A 20,717-nucleotide genomic window follows, 5' to 3' on the forward strand; every position below is an offset into this window, starting at 1 on the left:
CAATGGAAACAAAGTTTTATCAATTTAATAATAAAAAAAGAAATCCAACATAAGAAAAGGGAGGCAATAAATTTCATACCTATAGTATAGTGCTTATTCTTAACAATACTCCCAATATTGTGAATATAACAATGTCTGTGTTCCAGATTCTAAAATCTTGATTCATGTGAACTTAAATGCAGAATTACAGAAGGAAAAAACAACCCCCCCAAAACCTTAATTCATTCTCTTGCTTTCAGTAAATCAGTAAAATCTTTGACTGCTACAGGTCTCCTTTATTAATATATATATATATATGTTTTTTTACTCCTCTATTGGTTTCCACAGCTGCTAATGCCATATTTACACAAAAGAATCACCAAGTGTTGTATAAAAGTCAGGATCCAATGCCATTAGATTAAGTTAGGTTCTAGATTTACATCTCTGAACTGTGATTCACCTGCTGCTGATGCCCTAAACCAGTGGCTCCTTAGGGACATTGCTGCTATAAAGGGTGCCAAGTGCCACTGGAGAAGAACTCCAAGAAAGTGCATTTTCTGGAGTTTTCTGAAAGGAAACCTTCCAGCAGTCTTGGATAAAGCTTCTCCCAGACTTGCACAGGGTATGAGTTGTAACATTAGAAGCACGTTAAGACCCCAAAAATCTGTTGATCACCAAATTGCTGAGAGAGGATTTTTACAATAAAAATTTGGGTAATACAGCAGTGTGGCTGGAACATTAGCAAAAGTATATATACATTCCAGGTCCCTTTGAATTAGCCATAGTCACATATGTAAGCCAGTTCTGGACAAAAATATATATTCTTATAAAAAACTGATCATAGTACTTGAGTGACTTCACAATCGTGGACTCAGTGGTAGTAAAAGGAATGATCCAATCATGACAAAGCGATCAGGGAGAGGGGGAAAAGAAAGTCAAAGCTCTTCAAGAAAAAAGAAAAGTATAAAATTAGATTCAAACATTTTTTACTCAGTCCCCAATCCAGTCTTCCATCAAGTCTCAAAGTTAAAATTGGTTCTTCTACGTAGGAAAGGCTTTTTGATGGTCTTAATACAAATTATTTTGCAAAATCATCCAACACATTCCTTAAAAGAATCTCTGACCTCTCCAGAATTTGAACACTAGTTATTTCAACACTTAGAAAATAGCTTTTGGTTCTTTATGTAGACACTTTAACTGATAAAGAAAAAAAACTGATCCGTGTTTCCCATCCCTTCCCCAGCTATATTTGTGCAGCTAAAAATCCTTCATTCAGTCTGCCCATTTATTTTATTTTAACCTCATTTTATGTACTTATTTTACAATCTTTATTTGCTAAAATTGGCAAAATTTGCAAAGGCATCTTGCTTGGGTTGCACAGTCCCAGGAGTCAGAGAGGCCATAGCCATGCTGGGTACCCCCATTCCTAGAGTGCCCATGTTCATGCCCATCATTCCCTGGTTCATCATGGGCGTGGGGGCCATGGAGGCCATGCCCACGGTACCTGCCATGACCCCGGGCACCGCCAGCCCCACGGGCCCTCCCAGCAGCGCGCCGCCCTGGGCTCGCACAGGCATCATGCCGGGCTGAGGGCTGAGGTTCACAGCTGCAAAGTTCTGCGTTATGACATTCATCGGTTGTTGCATATCTGCAGCAAAGACAAAGAGCACAAAAATCACTGAGTGAAACCTGCTCGCACTGAAGGAGCTCGTGTACATCGAGAAACTTGTGTGAACATGGATACGATGGCCAGGCCCGCAGCCATTTCCCAATTTGGACATCAGCAGAAATTTCTTTACTGCAACGGGGGTCAGGCACTGAGAGGAGCTGCCCAGGGACATCTGGAGTCCCCGAGGAAGGGCTGGACGTGGCACTCAGGGCTCTGGGTTGGGTGACAAGGTGAGGATGGGTGACAGGTTGGACTCAGTGATCCCTGAGGTCTTTTCCAACCTTAATGATTCTATGATTCTACTGCACATGTTCTGCATGAACACTCAGAAAACTTCCATGGAAGGTATGAATTTCATTTTGTACCAATAAATACTCGAGAGAAGTTCTAAAGATTAGGAAGCTCAAAGTCAAGATACAGCAATGATGCAAGCTCTACAGCAGAACCTGCACAGACACAGCCTCCTGACACACCAATCTCCATTTAAAGAACATCACTTGTGTCACAATGTCACACTGGTTTATGAAACAAGTGTGACTAAAGGAAGGAAAACAGCAATGGACAGGAGACTTGGATCTCATGGACAGCCTATGGAACATAGACAGGGCTCAACAAAACATTGCAATCATCACTTACTCTGTTGTTGCATCATGGTGTTAAGCGATGGCTGTTGGGGTTTGGAAGGCTGCATCCCAGGTACTAAATTGTCCAAACTGATATTTACACTGGGATCTGACCAAGTTGAGGGAAGAGTTTTGCTTGCATTTTTCTGGACTATCTCTGTCCTTGCATTATAAAGTGAGTTAGGCTTCGGCATCATTGGATTCAGGCTTTGCAGAGGCTAAAAAAGAAAAGTTTGTTGGGATTCACTTGAAACAATTTACTGGTAGGAAACAGGACTAAATAACAAGTATTTAAGAAGATAATAAAACCCCACAAGGCCACGAACTTTAGCTCTTCCAAAGCAGGGCTGCCAGGTGCTGTTCCACAGTTAGATGAGCATTTGTAAGCAGAGATCAAGTCCCACATCAATGTGGAGTGACAGTGACCAGCAGCAGCCAAGGACTGAACTCAAACATGCTTGATTCCTCCTAATACCAAGCTGATCCATTACAGTTTTCAAACCACTCTCCACTGCAGCAGGCACTTCTGTCTTTTCCAGTCCTCACCTCCACCTACTTGAGGCTGGAAATCTGTAGCCATCTATGGAGAATGGCTTTACACTACCAAACTCAACTGCTCCAAAAAAGCAGCTGCACTTCCTAGAGCAACGAAGCCTATCTTCAGGAAGAGACTTTTCTGTTTAGGAGACAATTGAAACATTTTGACAAAATGCTGATCACATTTGAGTGATCAGGTCTAATGCACTCCAGGAGAGGAATGGATTCATTTTCAGTGCTTCAGAAGAGAGGAAGGTCATTAGCGAAGCGTAATAACAGCAGCATACCTGTGACCTGGACATGGGTAAACTGACGCCCATGGAATTGGAACTCATCATGGAGAAATTCATGCTTTGTGAGGAGGTCATGGTTGTCTGAGAGGGTCCCATCAAATCAAAAAGATCCATAGAATTGGAAGCAGCTGGAGGCTGGCTTGGAGCTGGCTGTGAGCCACTGAAGAGCTCTAGAGCTGGCTGCTGCACTGTGCTGCTGAAGAGCTCTTCAGATGAAGCACTGGCACAAGGAGAAGCTTGGTTGAAGGCACTCCAGTCACCAAAATCTCCATTTCCACTTGTTACTGTACCTGAAGGAAAGGCAAGTGTGGGAAGAAGGAAGAGAAGAAAGACAAGACTTAGAGAAAGGCACAGAGCAAATGCCATATTCCATGAACTGAAACAAATGAGAGCTGATCTGTGTCCGTCCAGATTAACATCTGCAGGTAGAACCTCCATCTGGACATCATTCCCTCTCATGAATATTCCAACATTTTAACAAGGTACGAAAGGAACTATGAAACACCCGTACACAGAAAGTAGATGTTTGATAAGATGTCACCTGTGGATTCCAGCTGGGCAAGTGGGGACAAGTTCGCTTCAGCTGAAGTACAACTGGAAGATAACTTAGGGTAGACTGGAGACTACAGTCAGAACAACACTGAGAACTTGGATAATATTTATCAACCTTTCATCTTGGCATTCTGGTATTTGCAGAGAGAGCAGTTGTCAGGAACAAGCAACTGGATAAAGCAAATTCCATCGTGATAAAGACAACTACATCCAAATTTGGTTGTATACACAACTGTGGCTTTTTGCATAAAACCATGCTGAAGGGAATAAAACCCAGAACTTTGAGAGAAGGTTGCCAAGGCAAGCTTATTTGAGGTGATAAGGAATAAGCACTTCCCATCCATGAAGTGCTCATGTAAAACACATTGGGTTTTTAAAATATGATTCCTGAACTAAATGCCTTTATTTGAAGCAGAAATTCAGTCTTGGGTCAATCATTTCTCTCAGCAGCAGCTTTGCTGAACTCTTGTAGTTCATCACTTAAACACTGTTCCATTTCAATAGATGGGGTTTTTGGAGACAAGTGCTTAAATCAGAACACAGAACTCAGAGTTCTCTCCGTATTTCTCTGTGAAGGCAGATCCAACAGCATGAGCTGTTTGTAGACACCTGCAAAGGCACCTCTTCAGCATCACAGATGTTGTGACACAAACCAGTGAACTGAGAGCATGTCAAACCTTGGAGTCAAACAGGAGGAGATGTTCCCTCCCTCAAAACATGTGTTTCCCTATTAACAGGGAAAGTGTTGATTCACAGCAGTGATGGGGGAAGAAAAGCTTAAAACAGCATTTGCAGACGATGCTGAATATAAAGCCACACCATTTAAACAGGTCACAGGCTACACAGTGAATCTCACTGAGCTTGGGCCACTGGCCAGATCAGCTTTTTGCTTCTCTCACTGATTCACTTTCGGTATTTCAGCTGCATCACAAACAACAGCACTACCATAGGAAATGAACTTTGAGTGCTGCTGAACATGCAAATAATCTCTTGGATTTCTTCAGCTGACTGAACCAAGACTCAAACATGTAGAGCAGGGGCAGCTGAATCCTGTGCCAGTTGCTGTTTCCTGCCCTATGCAATGGCTGCTTCCATAATGTACTCCACCCACTCATGGGTAACTGCAGCACTCTTTTACCCTTTCTGTAAATATTTATCAACAGACACCTTCAGCCTTTAGTCACCTCCCTTTACCAACACATTATAATTTAATGAATAGTAGAAGAGTAAATTTGTTCACAAAATCCAAGTATTGCCAACAACTTCAGTGCATGAAGTGGGCTAATATTCATTAGCTCAGGGCCTTACTAGAACATTTGCTTTGATCTTCCTCACAAAGAGGCACCATGTTAGAATGTTTCAATTAGTATTACATATTAAAAATTAAAACCTACTTTAAATATTCTTGATAGATAAGTAAATGCTGAGTGTGCTCCTTCTGCGTTCAGACCTGTGCACTGAGCACCAATAATGGAAGTGGGGGTAAAAGGGAGAAGGTTTTGCCCCTTCACTATGACTTCAAAGATGATTAATCAAGAAGGAAAAGATTTCTAGAGGGGCTTACACTGTTCAGGAATGATTAATCATTTCACAGGACTCCTTGTCCCTTGCATAATGGTGATTGGAATAGATTAATCATGTTAATGCAGATAAAGGATTGTATCAATTTAGGCTGTATTAACACAGGAGTTATTTGCATAGTAGGCAGCTTTGTGTTTGCAAAACAACTTGGGTTTGACTTATGAAAGCCTGTAAAAAACCAGAGCACTTCTTTCCTACCAAGTAAACTGAAGCTCTATTAACTAACCCAGGCCCAGCAGAGCCTTCCCAACACTGCAAAATAAAGGAGGAGATGTAAACATGCTGACTAAAAGCTGGCTCCCAGGTAGATTTGCTGCCCAGCCTCTTTGCTGTTCTTTTCTTATTTTATATTTGATCCTGCAGCCTGGCTGAGAACCCCCTGTCACAAACAGCACTCCTACTAAAATTAACTTCACAAAGGACAGCCAGCCAGCTCTCCCCACTCCAGGGCTGCCTGCAGCCCTGCTGGATCCCACAAACGTTCCACCAAAGGAAAATGGATCACTTTTGGTGGTTTCCAAGCATATTTTATTGATTTCTAGTTCAATTTTAAGGGAAACCTTTTCAGATGGTGGCCATGTCTCCTGATAAGCTTGCCTGTCTGCAGGTAAAATGTCTGCACATGCACTGAGCCAGGCTGCATCTTCCTTCCTCCCAGAGCACTTGTGGTCCAGCTACACACACAGAGTTTACCCTGGAAAGGGAAGGGACTTTCAATAATGCCCCATGGCATCTCTTGCCCTCCTTCCACCCTCCAGCAGCACTGCAATCCCTAAATCAGTCCTACCTTGTGACGATGGGAAACTCGCTGAAGCAGCAGGTGAACTAAAATCAGCAAATCCTCCAAATGGGTCACTTGATCCACCTAGGAACAGAGGGAAGCCAAAAGCTGTTACAGGACTGTGCAAAGCTCCACTGCAACAACTGCATGTGGGATTTATGAAGAAAAGCTGTTCTGCACTTGACACGATGGATTTATTGATTCTACTTAAGCTCTGATTCCTAAGCTGGCTCTGTTTTCCTGTTCATCCTCACACCATGTTTATACAAGCCTGAGCAACAATAAACTGGATTATTTCCAACTGCCTCGTAGATCTTGCAGTTTTGTTTTCCATGGGAGGAACTAAAACATGTAAGTTTTTGTCACCTCTAAAAACAAGTTCTGAGATATTAAAAAGATTAACAAGTTTTTAACTAGGGAGTGATGCTACAAGTCTGGCACTTTGTAAAATTAAAAATTCGCAAGCATAATATAAAAAGGCTGAACATTCTTACTGCATAAAAATTAATTTATTATGCTTCCTATGAAAAATTACATGTCACCTTATATTTAGTTTTTGTGTTACTTAAAGCATGAATGGTTCTGCAACGATCTTGAATTAGGATTTCAGGGACAGAGCTTGCATTTGTGTTCATTTTTTAATAAGTTTGCTTCCTTTCTACAGCAAAAACATTAAGTTTTCCAACTAGACATTTGTATACAGCATATAAATTATTAACTTCTGAATACAGCATACTAACAATTTTTCACTAAAAAGATATAGTCACGGTATAAAAGCAGAAGATTTAAGAACCATACTGTAAAGCTGATTTTTAAAATAAACTCAGAAAAGTTACAAAGATCACCTAGATATGGTTGGTACTGCTTTTCAGCTGGGATTCCACTGACCAGAGGAATCCAAGAAGTTGACCTTATTTGTTTGTCCTCAAAGATTTCACCTCCAAGCAGTCCCACCCTCAGAAGAAGCTGCAGCAGTTCAATTATTTTGCTTTTAGTGTTCTGAGAACATTATATAGGTTACATCACAGCTGCTTAGCCTGCAGTGCTTAGGAGGCAGCCAGGTGGGACTGGAACATCTGTGCTGCACTCAAACACCACCAGGGACAGCTTCCAACATCTGGTGCCATTTCGGAATTGTCTTATCGCTGCAAGACATTCTGCCCCATCTGCTACTCTCAACTGGGTTAATTAAACCAGAACCATCTTCTTTTTAATAAATGGCCAGCAGTAATAAAAGGAACCATTCACTTCCTAATACATGTGTACTTGTATTTCTTTTTAATGTTATTTTACTGTAGACATTGCCAGGGAGGCGACTGCTCCTCCAAGGGGAAATGTCTTCTTGCTGAGAGTGCAGGATATAAAACACGAGCAGAGAATGCAAGGATGGTCTCTGAATTTTCAGACACAGCACTACAGAAACTGTTTTAAAACACCTTTTCAAGAGGGAAACAACTTCACACCAAGTTAAATAAGTTCTTCAACAAACATTCTGAAGTGATCTAATAAGCATCTCATGTTGTTTAAATACAAGTTTTGTTCTGACCCCCAAGAATGAAGAAGGGACAGTGAAATATAAACTAAAAACCTGATCTGATCCTGTTTGCCCTGTCTACTGCAATGAACATTTTCAAGTAATTTCTTCCTCACATATGTGCTTCCAGAGTTCAGAACAGGTTAATGGTTTGAGAGTTTATATGCTGAACGAGCAACACAGATGACACACTCCTGACCACATGCCTGAAGGAAAAAATAAAACTCAGTGCTCCCTGCTACACCCATTATCCTTGGGCTGCCTGACAGTGCCTAGGGATTAATTTAATTTTAAAAACAGAACTAGGTTCAAACCCAAAATAACCCTTAACATCTTCAGTCAAGTTTAACTTTTCCTCCCCATCTCTTGCCTGTTTTCAAGTGAAACTGAATTTCAGAGAGAGGTGACAGATTAAGCTGGATGCAGTAACTCCCTAAACAAAGGAACCTCAGCTCAGTAACACCAAGAAGTCCTGCCAGCAGGTCTAACCAGGGATTTTACATCTTCTCTTTTATGGGAACCATGCACCCCCTCACATACAAACTGTGCTCCTCCAGTAAAGAGTAACACTGAGCCAAATCAACCCCTTCACATCTCTGCACCTGAAAATACAGATAAGCAAACCCTAAGTTGCCTGAATTCACATCACTTCCCTGCCAGTTCCTTGACAGGACACATCAAAGGCTGCATCTGACCCCTTCCCTCTGCCTTGCCTGACACTGGGAACGTTCCCACACCCTGTGCTGCAAGGAGCAGTGGTCAGAACAAGTGACCTGCACGTGAAGGACAGTGCTAATCTTCTCAACATGAGCAAGCCTCAAAGATTCCCACACGTGATCTGTCACTACAAATGAACCCTTTCCACCTGCCTGCTCAGGTCAGCAGAGGTTATTTAGCAGGACTGGCTGGAAATGTGCCTCTTCTCAGCACCATTCCTAAATGCTGCTTTGGAAAAAGGAGGAAAAAAGATTTAAAAAAAAAGAAAAAAAAAAAAGAAAAAAGGCTGACTACAGCAACGAGTCAAACTGATGAGAATTCAAGCACACTGTAGTATAGAAGCTGCCATAGTTCTGTTTGAAATACAGGCAGGTTCACTTTGAAGTGGAAATATCTATTCTCAATGAGATCTTATTTTTATAAAAATAAAAACATACACATTGCATATAAAACAAAAGAGGTTCCAATCTCTTCTGCCATAAGAATTAGAAAAAAATTCAGTATTGACTTGGGACAGTGCTTTGGACCCAGGATCTTAAACTTTCATGGAACTGTGGGAACTCTGGTGTACCATGAACACCTTTGTATGTGAAACTAAAACAATAGGAAACAGAACAAAATTAAGTAGTTCCTTAAATTTACACATTTGTGCATAAAAACAGACACATGAAATGAATTGTATTTCTTAATCTCTAGGAATTAACTCATTTCAGAACAGATATGAAACACTGTCTACTTGCCCAAAAAATAAAAGTGAGCAAAGTTTTAAAGATCTACTCAAAACAAGATTAAGACAGATGTCTGATACCAAAGGAAAACCACGACAGTTTTCCTCCCCTGCAGTAGAGTTGTGATATATTTTCTGGTGTATTAAACACTTACAGAGGTAGGGTAGTGATGAAAGGAATCACAGTCACACAGAATGGTCACAGAACTGCCTTTGGTCACCCAGGATAATCACACAGGCCTGGTGTGACCCTACAACACCCCCAGGAGTGGTGTAGCTTCAGTTAGGTGTGAGCAAAAGCAGACCTTACAGACCCTGACTGCAGCCACAGGGCCACTCTGAACTGGCACTCCTTGGTGCAGCCTCTGTCATCTCACCTTGTCTTTAAAGCAAGGGCCCAGCAGAGCCTTGGCTCAGTGAGATACACACAGCTCTCTGCAGTGCCAGCACCACCCTGTCCACCAGGGGACATTCCTCATTTGCAATGGCAAGGTCTCTGAAAGGTTTCTCTCTAGAGAAATGCTCCCATATATTTGCTACTCAAAGTGGTCTCATGCTACAGCTCACTTTCTCCCAACTGTGCCACCAGACCACAAGTGCACAGAGTTCTATTCCATGCCACCACAAACCCACTGACACCAGGAACCTGTAAGAACAATAACAACGCTAAATTTCAAGTCTTGGGTTTTGAAAAGCAAAGCACCAATCCTCTGAACTCCTACCAATCCCATAAGAATGCACTGAAATTTAACACGCTCCTAAAAAGAATTTGCATTTTGGGAGCATAAGGGTAAGTCCATGTGAAGATTAACAGATTTGCTACACATTTAGAGAGTGAGGATGTGTTTTAAAATTAATAATTTCACTTTTAAGTAACAATTTCTATTTGGTTTTAGGTTTTGGATCAACCAAGTGCCAAGAGAAAATGAGACAAAGAAACAAGTTTGCCATATACCTCGGAAGAAAGCTTCCATGAGGATTTTCCAACTCCACCTGCCCAGCCTTTTAATTGCAATATGAGAAATGCTTGAATATGAATGGATTGTGCTTGCTTTTAGAGTTAATTATAAATAACTGCACTACATACACAGTTTCTGACAGACTGATCTTGATCTAGCAGTTAATCTTTGTGCTCCTAACATTTATTAGTCCCATGCCATAGCACACACAAATACCTTGCCACAAAGGGTTCTTTCTAGGTAGTTTTACAGGTTTTTTTCAAGCATTAATTTCTCAATTTATCTATTTTATCTTTATTCTAGCAACAAACAAACTTCTCCTCAGAACTGGAACAGACCCCAAACCTACCTGTGGAAGCTGGCTGGCTGGCTCCATCAAACAACAGGTCCACCAGGTCATTAGAGGACTTGCTGCTGGAGGGGACAGCTGCCTGGAGAAGAAATTACACCAGATCTCAACTCATGATGTCATTAATCAAATGATATTTACAAATTTCCTGGGGTTTTGAGGGATTTTTTTTGCTTTGAAGAGATAACAGATTTGTCTTTAAACCAACAATCATGTGGCTAAATGTGAAATCAAGTACTGAAAAGCTAAAGGCTCATAGGTTTTTTTATAACTGAAGCATTTGGTAAGTTTTCAGTAAGTATGCAGCTTCATGCAAAATCTTTAACACTTCGTGCCAAAATTCTCTTTGCTGTCCTGAAGAGAGCGAAACATGCTAATGACTATATTTAAAAAATTCTGTACCTTAAAACAATCACAATTAATTACACTTATACTGTTCCACAGACTGTGATAAGTCCAACTAAACATTTTTGATAAAACAACTCCCTTGAAGGCTACATCACAAAACCTACCCTAAATTAAAAACTGTCTTAGAGGATAGAAGAAAACAGCTTCCAAAAGGATGTGTTGTCCTGCTGTCTCACCTTTGTTGTAGGCTGTGCAGGATGAGCAGCAGAGTTCTGTTCTGGACTTGCTTTATCTCCTGTGTAATGAGCTGCTGCTCCCAAGTCAATGGTTTTTGAAGGGTTTGCTGAGCGTTTCTGTCTGATGGTAGTAATTTCTGTAGCTTGTGCAATATGAATGTGTTTTGTTGTCACAGTCTCCTCTTCATCTTTAAATTCAGCTTTGGGAGATTTGCCTCTTCTTGATTTTTCTTCATCACTGTCACTAGAAAAACAAAAGTGATAGCACAGCATTTGTGATGGAGTCCCTCAGTTCCTTGAGCAGACATCTGGCTTAAGCTACAAGAACTTTGGTTACTGCAGTTTCTTGTAGCAACAGTTCAAGATAAAAATGCTGCTTTTTCCTACATTTGAGAGAGAACTGTTTCAGCCTTACATAACACATCACATCACACAGCATTGCACCTGTTGCACAGCAGCAGTGGAGAAAAGCAGGTTATGTTGTTAAACATGAACTGCAAGTCCACGACAGAGGATAATAGGAAATCAGTGTTTAAACCCAGTACATTGAATCACCTGCTGACAGGAACTCCCCCACACATTATGTAACACTTCAGCAACAGAAAGTTAAGTTGGCAGGTGTGCTCAGTACTCACACCAAGAGACAGGAAGCAGTGAACCATACTCTGTACTGTCTTTCAGGTTTGAACAACTCCATTTATATTTCAGCTCATTTTCTTTTCCAGGGAAACAAGCTTTCATATTCTTTAAGATGTTTGTGGGAAAAGAATGCTCCCAAAATTATGCAATGCAATGTCACCATTATCAGAGCAGGCACAGTTGTTCTCAAAATGCAAAAGAATAAAAATACCACCATTTAAGGCAAAAACATTTTAGATGTTGCTACACATTATTTGATTCATTTGTTACATTTTCTACTTCTGCATTTTAAGTCTTTCACAAAGAAAGTAACTGGCCTCCACCAGCAGTCATGTTTCCTGTTATCAGGATTTGTACATAACAGTGAGAACTGCTGTAGAGAAAGCTTAAATACATTGGAATGCATTTTGAAATCATAATTCCCTTCGCAACAGAGTTGAAAGTGGAAGGGTTTTATATTTTAATAATGCATTAGAATACTAAAGCTGAAAAATTTAAGAAAGGCTGTCCCTTTGTCAGAGGGAATGTGACAGTAACTGCAATATACTTTGCGGGGGGAGCCTTTGTTCCCTGCTAACAATGGTGGCTTTTGGGGAACACGTTGCATGTGCCATTTCCTCTGTGCATGTACCTGCTCACCACTGGGGATGGCTTAGTTCAGTAACATCACTCAACACAAATGCTCACTTCCTTCTGCAATTCTTCTACTGTTAAAAAGCTAAATTTCACAGCTGCTGATCAACCAGCAGCTCCTTGGCTTGAGCCAGCCTTTCACAGATAAGGGAGATCAAATGGCATCATTTAACTTTATTTTTCCAAAGCACTTCAACCCTGCCATGTGAGCAAAGCTCTGCTGCCCCTCCTGTGTGCACAAACCCCCAGAGGGGACCACAGCCACAATTCCATTTGTGACATCAGGGCTTTAACAGGAGCCCCCAGGGCAGAGGGATCTGAACATTATCATGGTGTACACATGGAGGGTGTAAAGGAGGGTGGAGGATGCTGCTGGAAGCATCCAAGAGCAGGACAACACAACTAAGGCCCAGTCTCTCCATAGATTGTATTTAATACCTGCAATGCATTTCTTGTTCACACTACCGAGTCCAAGAATGTTTTGTGGGCTGAGGAAATAAGTGATAAGCAAAGTCTGATTGATACAGCACTGCTACAGATCAATCTAATCTCACTAATGCAAGAGTGAAAAAAGTCAGTCTTTGGTGATACACAGCAAAATAAATGACTACATGCTCTGAGGAACAAAATTAAACGTACATGCCTGAAAGGAGAATAAATATTACAAGACTCAATTTTCTATGACAACCTGTACTGCTTCCAAACTCTCTCAGGAGATACACTTTTTATTTTTCTTTAATGGTCACATTAACAAAAAAAATATTACAGATTAATGTTAGCTCTAAGTGTGTTTACTGTGCTCAAGAAAATTGCAGTATTTCACCTGAGAATTACAGAGACAACTTAAAAATAAAATTATAGCAATGTACCAAATAATTATAAAACATCTGCAAAGAAAGTATATAATTACAACTTTGAGAAAACAGAGTATGGACACACATTCTTTTCCTTTATTTAAGTTTTTCATAGTGTGGGGTTTTTTTAACAAGCTTTAAGAAAACAAAAACAGCTTACTGACATTTTAAGTATATCTAAATTACACCCCAATATAAAAGTAATTCTTTAGATTCAAGTTGCCTTTAAACATGGCTGTTGCCTCCTTTCAGGAGCACTGGAACCTTTGCTTTCTTTCTACTCTGTTACCTGCACTAACCTGAGTACTGGAGAAACAAGGATTAACAGAGTTTTAAAAATTGTCAGGGAAAAAGTGCAGAGTTTTAGAGCCACCTCTGTGCTTCTGCAGGTAATTCAGAAAGAATTTCAGTGTGCAGTGCTGGACTCACGACAGCAGCTGGTTTATTCACCTAAGAACTAACAAGCACTAAGAAAGAAAACCAGAGGTTTTCCCACCCCATGGGGTATTGCTTGTGGTTTTCACTACTTGCATAGGGACATATTACTGGAAAAAAGAATCCATTTCCCCATAACACTGTTAGAATTTTTAGTCTAAATTAAAAAAAAAAAAAAAAAAAAAAAAGGCAGCAGACTTGGCTTCTCCAAAGCTCACTGTGTAAAGCAGTTGCACTGAAATTTACTGTACACTCAACATTTCATCATTTAGCTCTCTGGTAAAATGCTTATTTCTTTCAAGCATTTTTTTTCCATCTATGCAAACCACTGACTTGGCAAGGAAAGTCAGAAATCCACAAGTTTCGCCAAGTTCTTCTGCTCTGTAAAGATCAGGGCTTCCAAATTTTGCTGGCCACAGGTAAGAAGTATAAGACAAATTTATTCTTTGTGCTTCAAGGTTTTTATTGGCTTTACAGTACTCAAGCAATAATGGTTTATAAAGATATTAATACAAAAACAATAGAACATAACAGCACGTTTGCCAGCTGAGTATCACCATTTAGCCACTTTTCCAAGTGAAATGGCAACTTAATTGTTATTATATGGCAGCAGGCTACAGATAAGCCAGCACATTTTTGGCACTGTTTTCTACAAAAAAATTGCTGAGGTGTGAAAACACAAATCCAGAGATTTCATGAGGCATTTACAAAATATTATTTTGAGCCAAAGTTATATGATAATTAAAATTTCATGCCACCTTCAGTTTTAATATTTAAGTATATTTTGCTAATAGAGCATGCACTAAAGCATGTATTTACAGTACCTTTAAGGATAAATATAGACATTCTAAACCTTCAGTTCAATCTTCTAAGATCTTCTGGTGGCTTCTGTAGAAACTTGTTCATTCAAACCCTTGCATAAAATCCCTTCCATAGTATTTTATCCCCATGCCAAAAGAAGAGAAAAAGAAATTCCAGGCTGGGATTTGAAGCTGAAATGGCACAGCCTGGATTCCTTCTCACAGCAGAATAATCTACAACCAAACTGCCTTTGCTCATCTATGTCCCAAAAATTCCTCCCTTTATTCTGAGACCTAAACTTATCACTTTTATCAATTTTGAGACAAATACCCCACCCGGCATAACCAAAAAAATAGGAGAAAAATCAAACAGAAGAGACAAGTGTTACAAAAGCAAAGCAAAAATGAAAAAAAAATAGTATTAGCCAGAGAAAAAGATCAGTGTAACCTGGGGTAGAGATGCACAGTGAAGTCATCAGCATAAACTGTTTCTGCTAAAGATTAGACTTCAGAAAGGACTATCTACAACACAGAAAAATACAAGACTTCATCAACACAAATATGCCATTCAGAAATAAAACAAAGGAAGTAAGATTAAAAAAAAAAAAAAGAATTTTACTGTATATCCCCTATGTGAAATGTGGCTGGTGAGGTCTGCAGACATCATGGGACAAGTGGCTTTTGAAAGATAAGTACAGAAATGCACATAGAAATGCACCATTGTTACATGTGAAATTGTTTACTTTTCTTCTGATCCCTTCTCTTTGTAGTCCATTGATATTAAGTTCTAAGAGGGAACCCTGATGTGTGCAAAGAATACCAGTTTTATGATTTATTAATGCCCCAGCAAGAGGATCACATGGGCTTTCCCCCAGAAATGCTGCCATTATTATTTTTTATTTCTGTGCAAAATTGCTTTAGTTTTGCATCACACAGATGTGTGCATGTGTATTTTTACGTTCATATACATGTGACTATCTAATGATATTCTTGTAAAAAATAGTAATCAAATCTCAGTTCAAATTTGAATTTTCAGTTGTTTCCCAAAAGGGAATAATTTCAATATACTTGAGCACCTTCTCTACAGCAGTTTCAGATTCTGTTAAGCACAAACCTGATCTCCAGATAATTAAATTCAATGTACCTGTTGAAGTCTGACAGATGTAAAGTTCTTTCCGTAGCCAAAGCAGGGTAGATTTTCTCCCATACTGAAGAAATTTAATTACCAGATGTAAAGTACCAGAACCTTCTTGAAAAGCCTCAACTGAAATGGACTTTTTTTTTTTTTAAGAAATCACCTGCAGGCTGTTCTTTCTAAGATCAGCTCAGGGAAGGAGCACTGTATCAAAGCAATTTCAATTTTCTTCCTTGGCACTCCAGCATTCAGAGCGTGTGCAGCATTAGCAGCCTTCAGTACGCTGGCACATAAGCACTGAATTGCTGAGACAAGGAAAAGCTGTGGATATTTCAGCCAAATTCCCTGCTTTGCCAGCAGCTGGGGCAGTAATGGAAAGCAGCCAAGAGCAGTTAACTGCTGCCAGAGCCACGCTGCTCCCCAAGGCCAGGGGACCTGCAGAAGCCCAGGAAGCAGGTACTGGACCCAAATATGCTTCCCCCTACAGACAAAAAAGAATGGCAGAGGATTCTAAGTCTTATCCAGCAATGTCAAACTTCTTCCTAAGAGCAATCTCACAGATAATTTCAGGCTAGAACAGCTCCAGTACCTGCACCTTTCTGGAGAGTCTTCTCTATCTTTCCTTCGGAACTTGCTGATGGTGTCATCGATCGTGCTGCCAATTTTGTCACTGAGCTCCCCCAATTTATCACTGAAAGGAAAAGATGACTTCTTATCCCATTCTTCATCCCATTTGGACTTGGGCTCAGGATCGTATCTTTCACCTGGTAAGACAAAGATAAGGGCTATTAAAGGTACCAAAAAAAAAATGTCTGTGGTCTTTCTGAATCCCTCTCAAGCCCCCCTGCCCTACACACATGAGCTGTGCAAGTTCACAGAGCAAACTGAAGGCTCCCTCAGTGCTGAATCAACTCTTACAGCAAGGCACAGCATGGAATGTCCATCATTAAGTGGCACGAATGGAGACTCAGAGACTTTTGTTTGTGACAATGACACAAGCTCAATGCACAGCACATCAGGAAGCTGCTGGGCTCTGCTAGAGAAGCAGAGGCACAAGCAGCCCTGGCTGCAGAAGCAGCTGGTCAGGAAGGGCTCATGGCACTTCTAGAACAGCCCCTTAGTGCAGGACATTCCATTCCTGGCTGAGCTCTGGGATCACAGGTAAATCACTGGGGATTTTATACACTGACATTAATACACAAAACCACCGTACCAAAATACTGAAATAATGTGCATAATGACTCTTCATTTTCCACACTTAGCCATTAAAAAAAGTTGAAAAAATTTTCCTGAAGAGATGAAAAAAGAAAAGGCAGTAAAGCAACTCACCTTTTCAGGGGCCGTTGAATACCCTGAACCTCTTTCCTGAGCACTATTATCAAGAAATAAAAAACTTTTCCCTCTAATTTAGTATTCCAGACCTCCATACTGGTATTTTAGATTACAAACAGCTGCCAGTTTTACTTGAAATAAGCACATTCGTTGTACAATCCCATCGAGGAAGTCCACAACACTAAAGTCTTGTTTATTTATACACAGACAGACAACTTCAGTTGAACTGAGTTGAAAAACCCAACATTTTAACAAAGACTTGACTATCAGAAGCACTGCCCACTTCAGCTTGTATTGTGATCTTGTATCAGATCTTCTGCTCAAAATATAGATGTATAAAGCAAACCAAACCAGCTCAGTTTCTAGACATTTGTAGGCAAACATTTTATATTGAGCTATTATACACATGAAGCAAGCCATTTTTGTACATATTTTAAAAATGCGAAACAAATTTTTTTTGTATTTAGGCAGAGTAAAATTGAGTAGCAGAAAGGGAAGACAGTGAAACAATCCCTACTTCAAGTTACATACAAATGATATTGTAGCTCATGTGATGTTCAAGGTCTATTCAATTAAGCCATTTTATTAAAAAAAAAATATGATTCCAGCACAAGGTGCAAAATTTGAATTATACCTGTCTGATAATAACTTCATATCATATAAGGTGTATTTGCTTAGTAAAGACATAGGTGCAAGTCTCCAATGGCCTCTGTTTAGATCCATAGAACTTTTCCAGTAGAGAACCTGCTACAAATCCATGAGATACTCAGTGAGATCTTTATCATTGGAAAAGGAGACACTGCTCAGAAATGTATTGCTGTTAAATTTTGCAGGAGAATAAAATGGTCTTATTTCAGTTTATGTTAGGCTCTCAAGCATTTTAATGCAGATTCCTTTAGAGGGGTTTTCCTGTGCAACAGAAATTCTAAAATTAAAGCAGACACCAACTAGGAGCTCAGCATTTTCAGGACAAAATAAATTAATGAAAAATCTTAGTACAAGCATTTTGTATTTAAATAACTAGAATCTTTTTTGATTAGAAATCTCACCTGGGAAAGGGTTTGTTTTGCATTGCTAGACAGACTTCTTTTTATCTTCACTCAACAAATGAAGAAATAATTCAAAACCCTTAACCACAAAAATTAAATACAAGACAAAGAAACTAGTCCTTTAAATTAAAAAATCTGAATGATACCTAAAGAGCACATGCAGAAATGATTCTATCCAGCCTGCAAGGATAGATCACGACTCTGCACAGAGAAGTCAAAGATAAGCTCAGTGAAAGAACAGAGGGACAGGCACTCAAAGTACAAATACAGTGACTCATAAGTATTTCCTAAAAAGAGCATCACCACAATTCCAAGCGGGCAGCAAAAGGCAAAAGGAATGTAATAAAATGAGAAATATCCTGCCTTGGAAATTTTTCACTATTCTGCATATGAGGAAAAGGGAGAATGGAGAAGCAACCTGTCAAAAACAGAAGGGATCAAATCTAAGTGGAAGGCCGACAAAGAAGAGTAAAAATCCCAAAAAGCATCAGACACAAACAGGTGAGATTTGAGCCCTGCAGAGATACTACTGAGCTCTTACAGCAAACCCTTCTCTCAAAGAAATCAGTTCTAGCAAACCAGAGCCTTATGCCATTGGGACTTTGGTACTTGTCCCTTACTAAAAGCAGCCAAGGACTTACTCAGGCCAAAGAAAACACAGACTGGCAGCTGGATCATGGATGGCATGCTGGGATACATCAGATGGAAGCCCCAGTGCAAGCTCAGATCCCTGCTACATACTATGGCAGGCATTGGGAGCAAGGAGAAACATTGGTGCCTGAACTTTAAGTCAGATCTGACAGACCCCAGGAAACACACACAAAATCCACAGATGTATTTCAAGGCTCCAAAAAGTATTATTTGGGAAAGCAAAAACAGATTCCAATCCTTGCCCAAGGCAGCCCAGTACTCACTGTATCTGAACCCTCCAACACTGTCCGAGGACACCCCAATGTATTTGTCTTTGTTCTTCTTTGCTTTCTTCCTCTCTTCCCGAAGCCGATCGTCGTCTTGAGCAAACTCAACCATCTCCTTCACCTTCTGGCGGATGTTTATCCCCTGGTCTTTGCCATTCTCATCTGTGCAGGTAATGCAGGACAGAGGTGATGGATAGAAGATGGGAGGGAAAAAGGAAAATGATGAGTAAGAGGCAGCAATACTGAACAACGAATTGATAAAAAAATTTGAATCATAAACACAGCGGTCAAAGATTTTGTGACTACTGCATGAGGTCCACTGCATCTGTTTAAAAGGCACCAATTAACACAAAATTTAGATAAATGAGTTTGCACTGAATGGTGTACTTAAACATAGGAGAGATTAACAAAGACTGAGACAGAACTCGTACTCTCCACTTGAACAATTTTAACCCCTCAAAACACCACCCTTTTTCCTCAGTCTTTTTGCAAGTTTCATAGCAAGAACTCAGTCTCATGGCAGAACTGATTTTTTGAAAAACTGCTTTCAGTTGGGAAGTACTATAAGCTAAATGTGCTCCTTTCCAGCCTTTTTCAAATTCAAAACACATACTGGCCTTGCTGCCTTTGCACTGTAAATATTATTTGGTGGGAGGAAAAAACCCCAGCTTCAAACAGATGTGTGTGTTTTGGAGCTCTAACCTTTTCTTCCCATATGATTAAAGCTATTCCTTTACGGACACCACAGGGGACCAGTCTCTAGTGCATATTTTAATATAAACCCCAACACTCATGTTGTGTTGGTTCTGTTGTTATTAGCCAGTCTTTTCTGCAAGTTCTTGTCTTCACTAATTAATACTCTAGGGCCCCCGTCTTGGATTCTGCACTCTTCACACAACTGGCAACAGTCACATTTTAATTAGACTGGGGAAGCTTCTAAGCTGGTTCAGGTGACTGACAACTCCAACTACTGTTTTAATTTGCGTATAGGATTTTTCTATTGCTCACCTACAAAGTGGTAATTTTCCAGGGATCGCAAATCATAAATGTGTTCTCTGGCACTTGTAACAACACGCTCTGATCCATTCCTTATGAGGTAAGCTAGGAGCAGCAAAGACTATAAAATACAAAGCACTTCATGATTGCATGAACAAAAATTCTACTTTTTTTTTTTTTTTTGGTAAAAAACCCCAAACCTACCCCCCTCCCCAAAATAGTAAATAATAACTTTCACTTTTAAAATAAATGTTTATTATACAGGTCTCATGGAAAAAATTTTTCCTCATATGAATCTTTTGCTCTTTAAACTATCAAAATTGTATTTTTAAAACTTTAGCTTGTTACTACTAAAAACAAGTAGTTACCTTTTTCAGCTATTGCTTGTTTTAAGATAAAGCAGTAGCAATTAAGGAGAAAAAGTTAACCTGTGCATGAAGTGTTTTCTTTTGTTCATAATTTTCCAATGGCTTTCACTGAAAAGTAACTTGTACAGGAATTTAAGAAGCCTTCTGCAGGATTCAATGGATATAAAAAACTGCATTTCAGGATGATTTTAGACAAGTGACAAAACAAATGAAGTTTAAAATATACTTTAATTTCAGTTCTTTTTGTTGAGGATTAATATCTAGAAAGAAATAATACACTTTCTCTGAAGTAGTACCTTTATCAGCTAAAACTATCATTTCATTTCAACCAATCCAAACCTGATAAGCAATTCCAAGAAGTCTTTATAACATCAAGTAGCTATGTGTGACAGAATTAAATATTAATTTTTATTGTACTTCAGGGAAAACAATTGCTATGACTACAAAACATCAAGCACCTGTGAAAAGCACAAACCATGCTTTAGAATTAATTGTGTCTTACTACAATCCTGGCATCAAGAAAAATAAAATATAACCCAGTCTAATACATCAATACTAAAAAAGGAGGTTATATTTGCATAATTCAGTGAACACTGAACACCACTTTAAGTATAGCACAACACAATCTCAAGCAAAAACTTTCTGCACCAAAGACAAGTAAAATGCAAATGACT

General features: G+C 39.6%; 1 protein-coding gene across 1 annotated transcript in view; it reads right to left on the bottom strand.

Moving 5' to 3' along the window:
* Window positions 1–65: 65 nt before the first annotated feature.
* CLINT1 (clathrin interactor 1) overlaps window positions 66–20,717 on the bottom strand; it is a 47,307-nt gene continuing 26,655 nt past the window's right edge. Inside the window, exons 4-12 of the mRNA XM_062502269.1 lie at window positions 19,688–19,796; window positions 18,677–18,841; window positions 15,971–16,145; window positions 10,886–11,129; window positions 10,302–10,383; window positions 6,022–6,099; window positions 3,096–3,391; window positions 2,285–2,489; window positions 66–1,627 (exon numbers count right to left, since the gene is read on the bottom strand). Of these exons, the coding sequence (XP_062358253.1) occupies window positions 1,308–1,627; window positions 2,285–2,489; window positions 3,096–3,391; window positions 6,022–6,099; window positions 10,302–10,383; window positions 10,886–11,129; window positions 15,971–16,145; window positions 18,677–18,841; window positions 19,688–19,796 (1,674 nt within the window). The 3' untranslated portion in view covers window positions 66–1,307. The remainder of the gene's footprint in view (window positions 1,628–2,284; window positions 2,490–3,095; window positions 3,392–6,021; window positions 6,100–10,301; window positions 10,384–10,885; window positions 11,130–15,970; window positions 16,146–18,676; window positions 18,842–19,687; window positions 19,797–20,717) is intronic.

Source organism: Cinclus cinclus, chromosome 14 (genome assembly GCF_963662255.1).
Source record: "Cinclus cinclus chromosome 14, bCinCin1.1, whole genome shotgun sequence".
Taxonomy (NCBI): domain Eukaryota; kingdom Metazoa; phylum Chordata; class Aves; order Passeriformes; family Cinclidae; genus Cinclus; species Cinclus cinclus.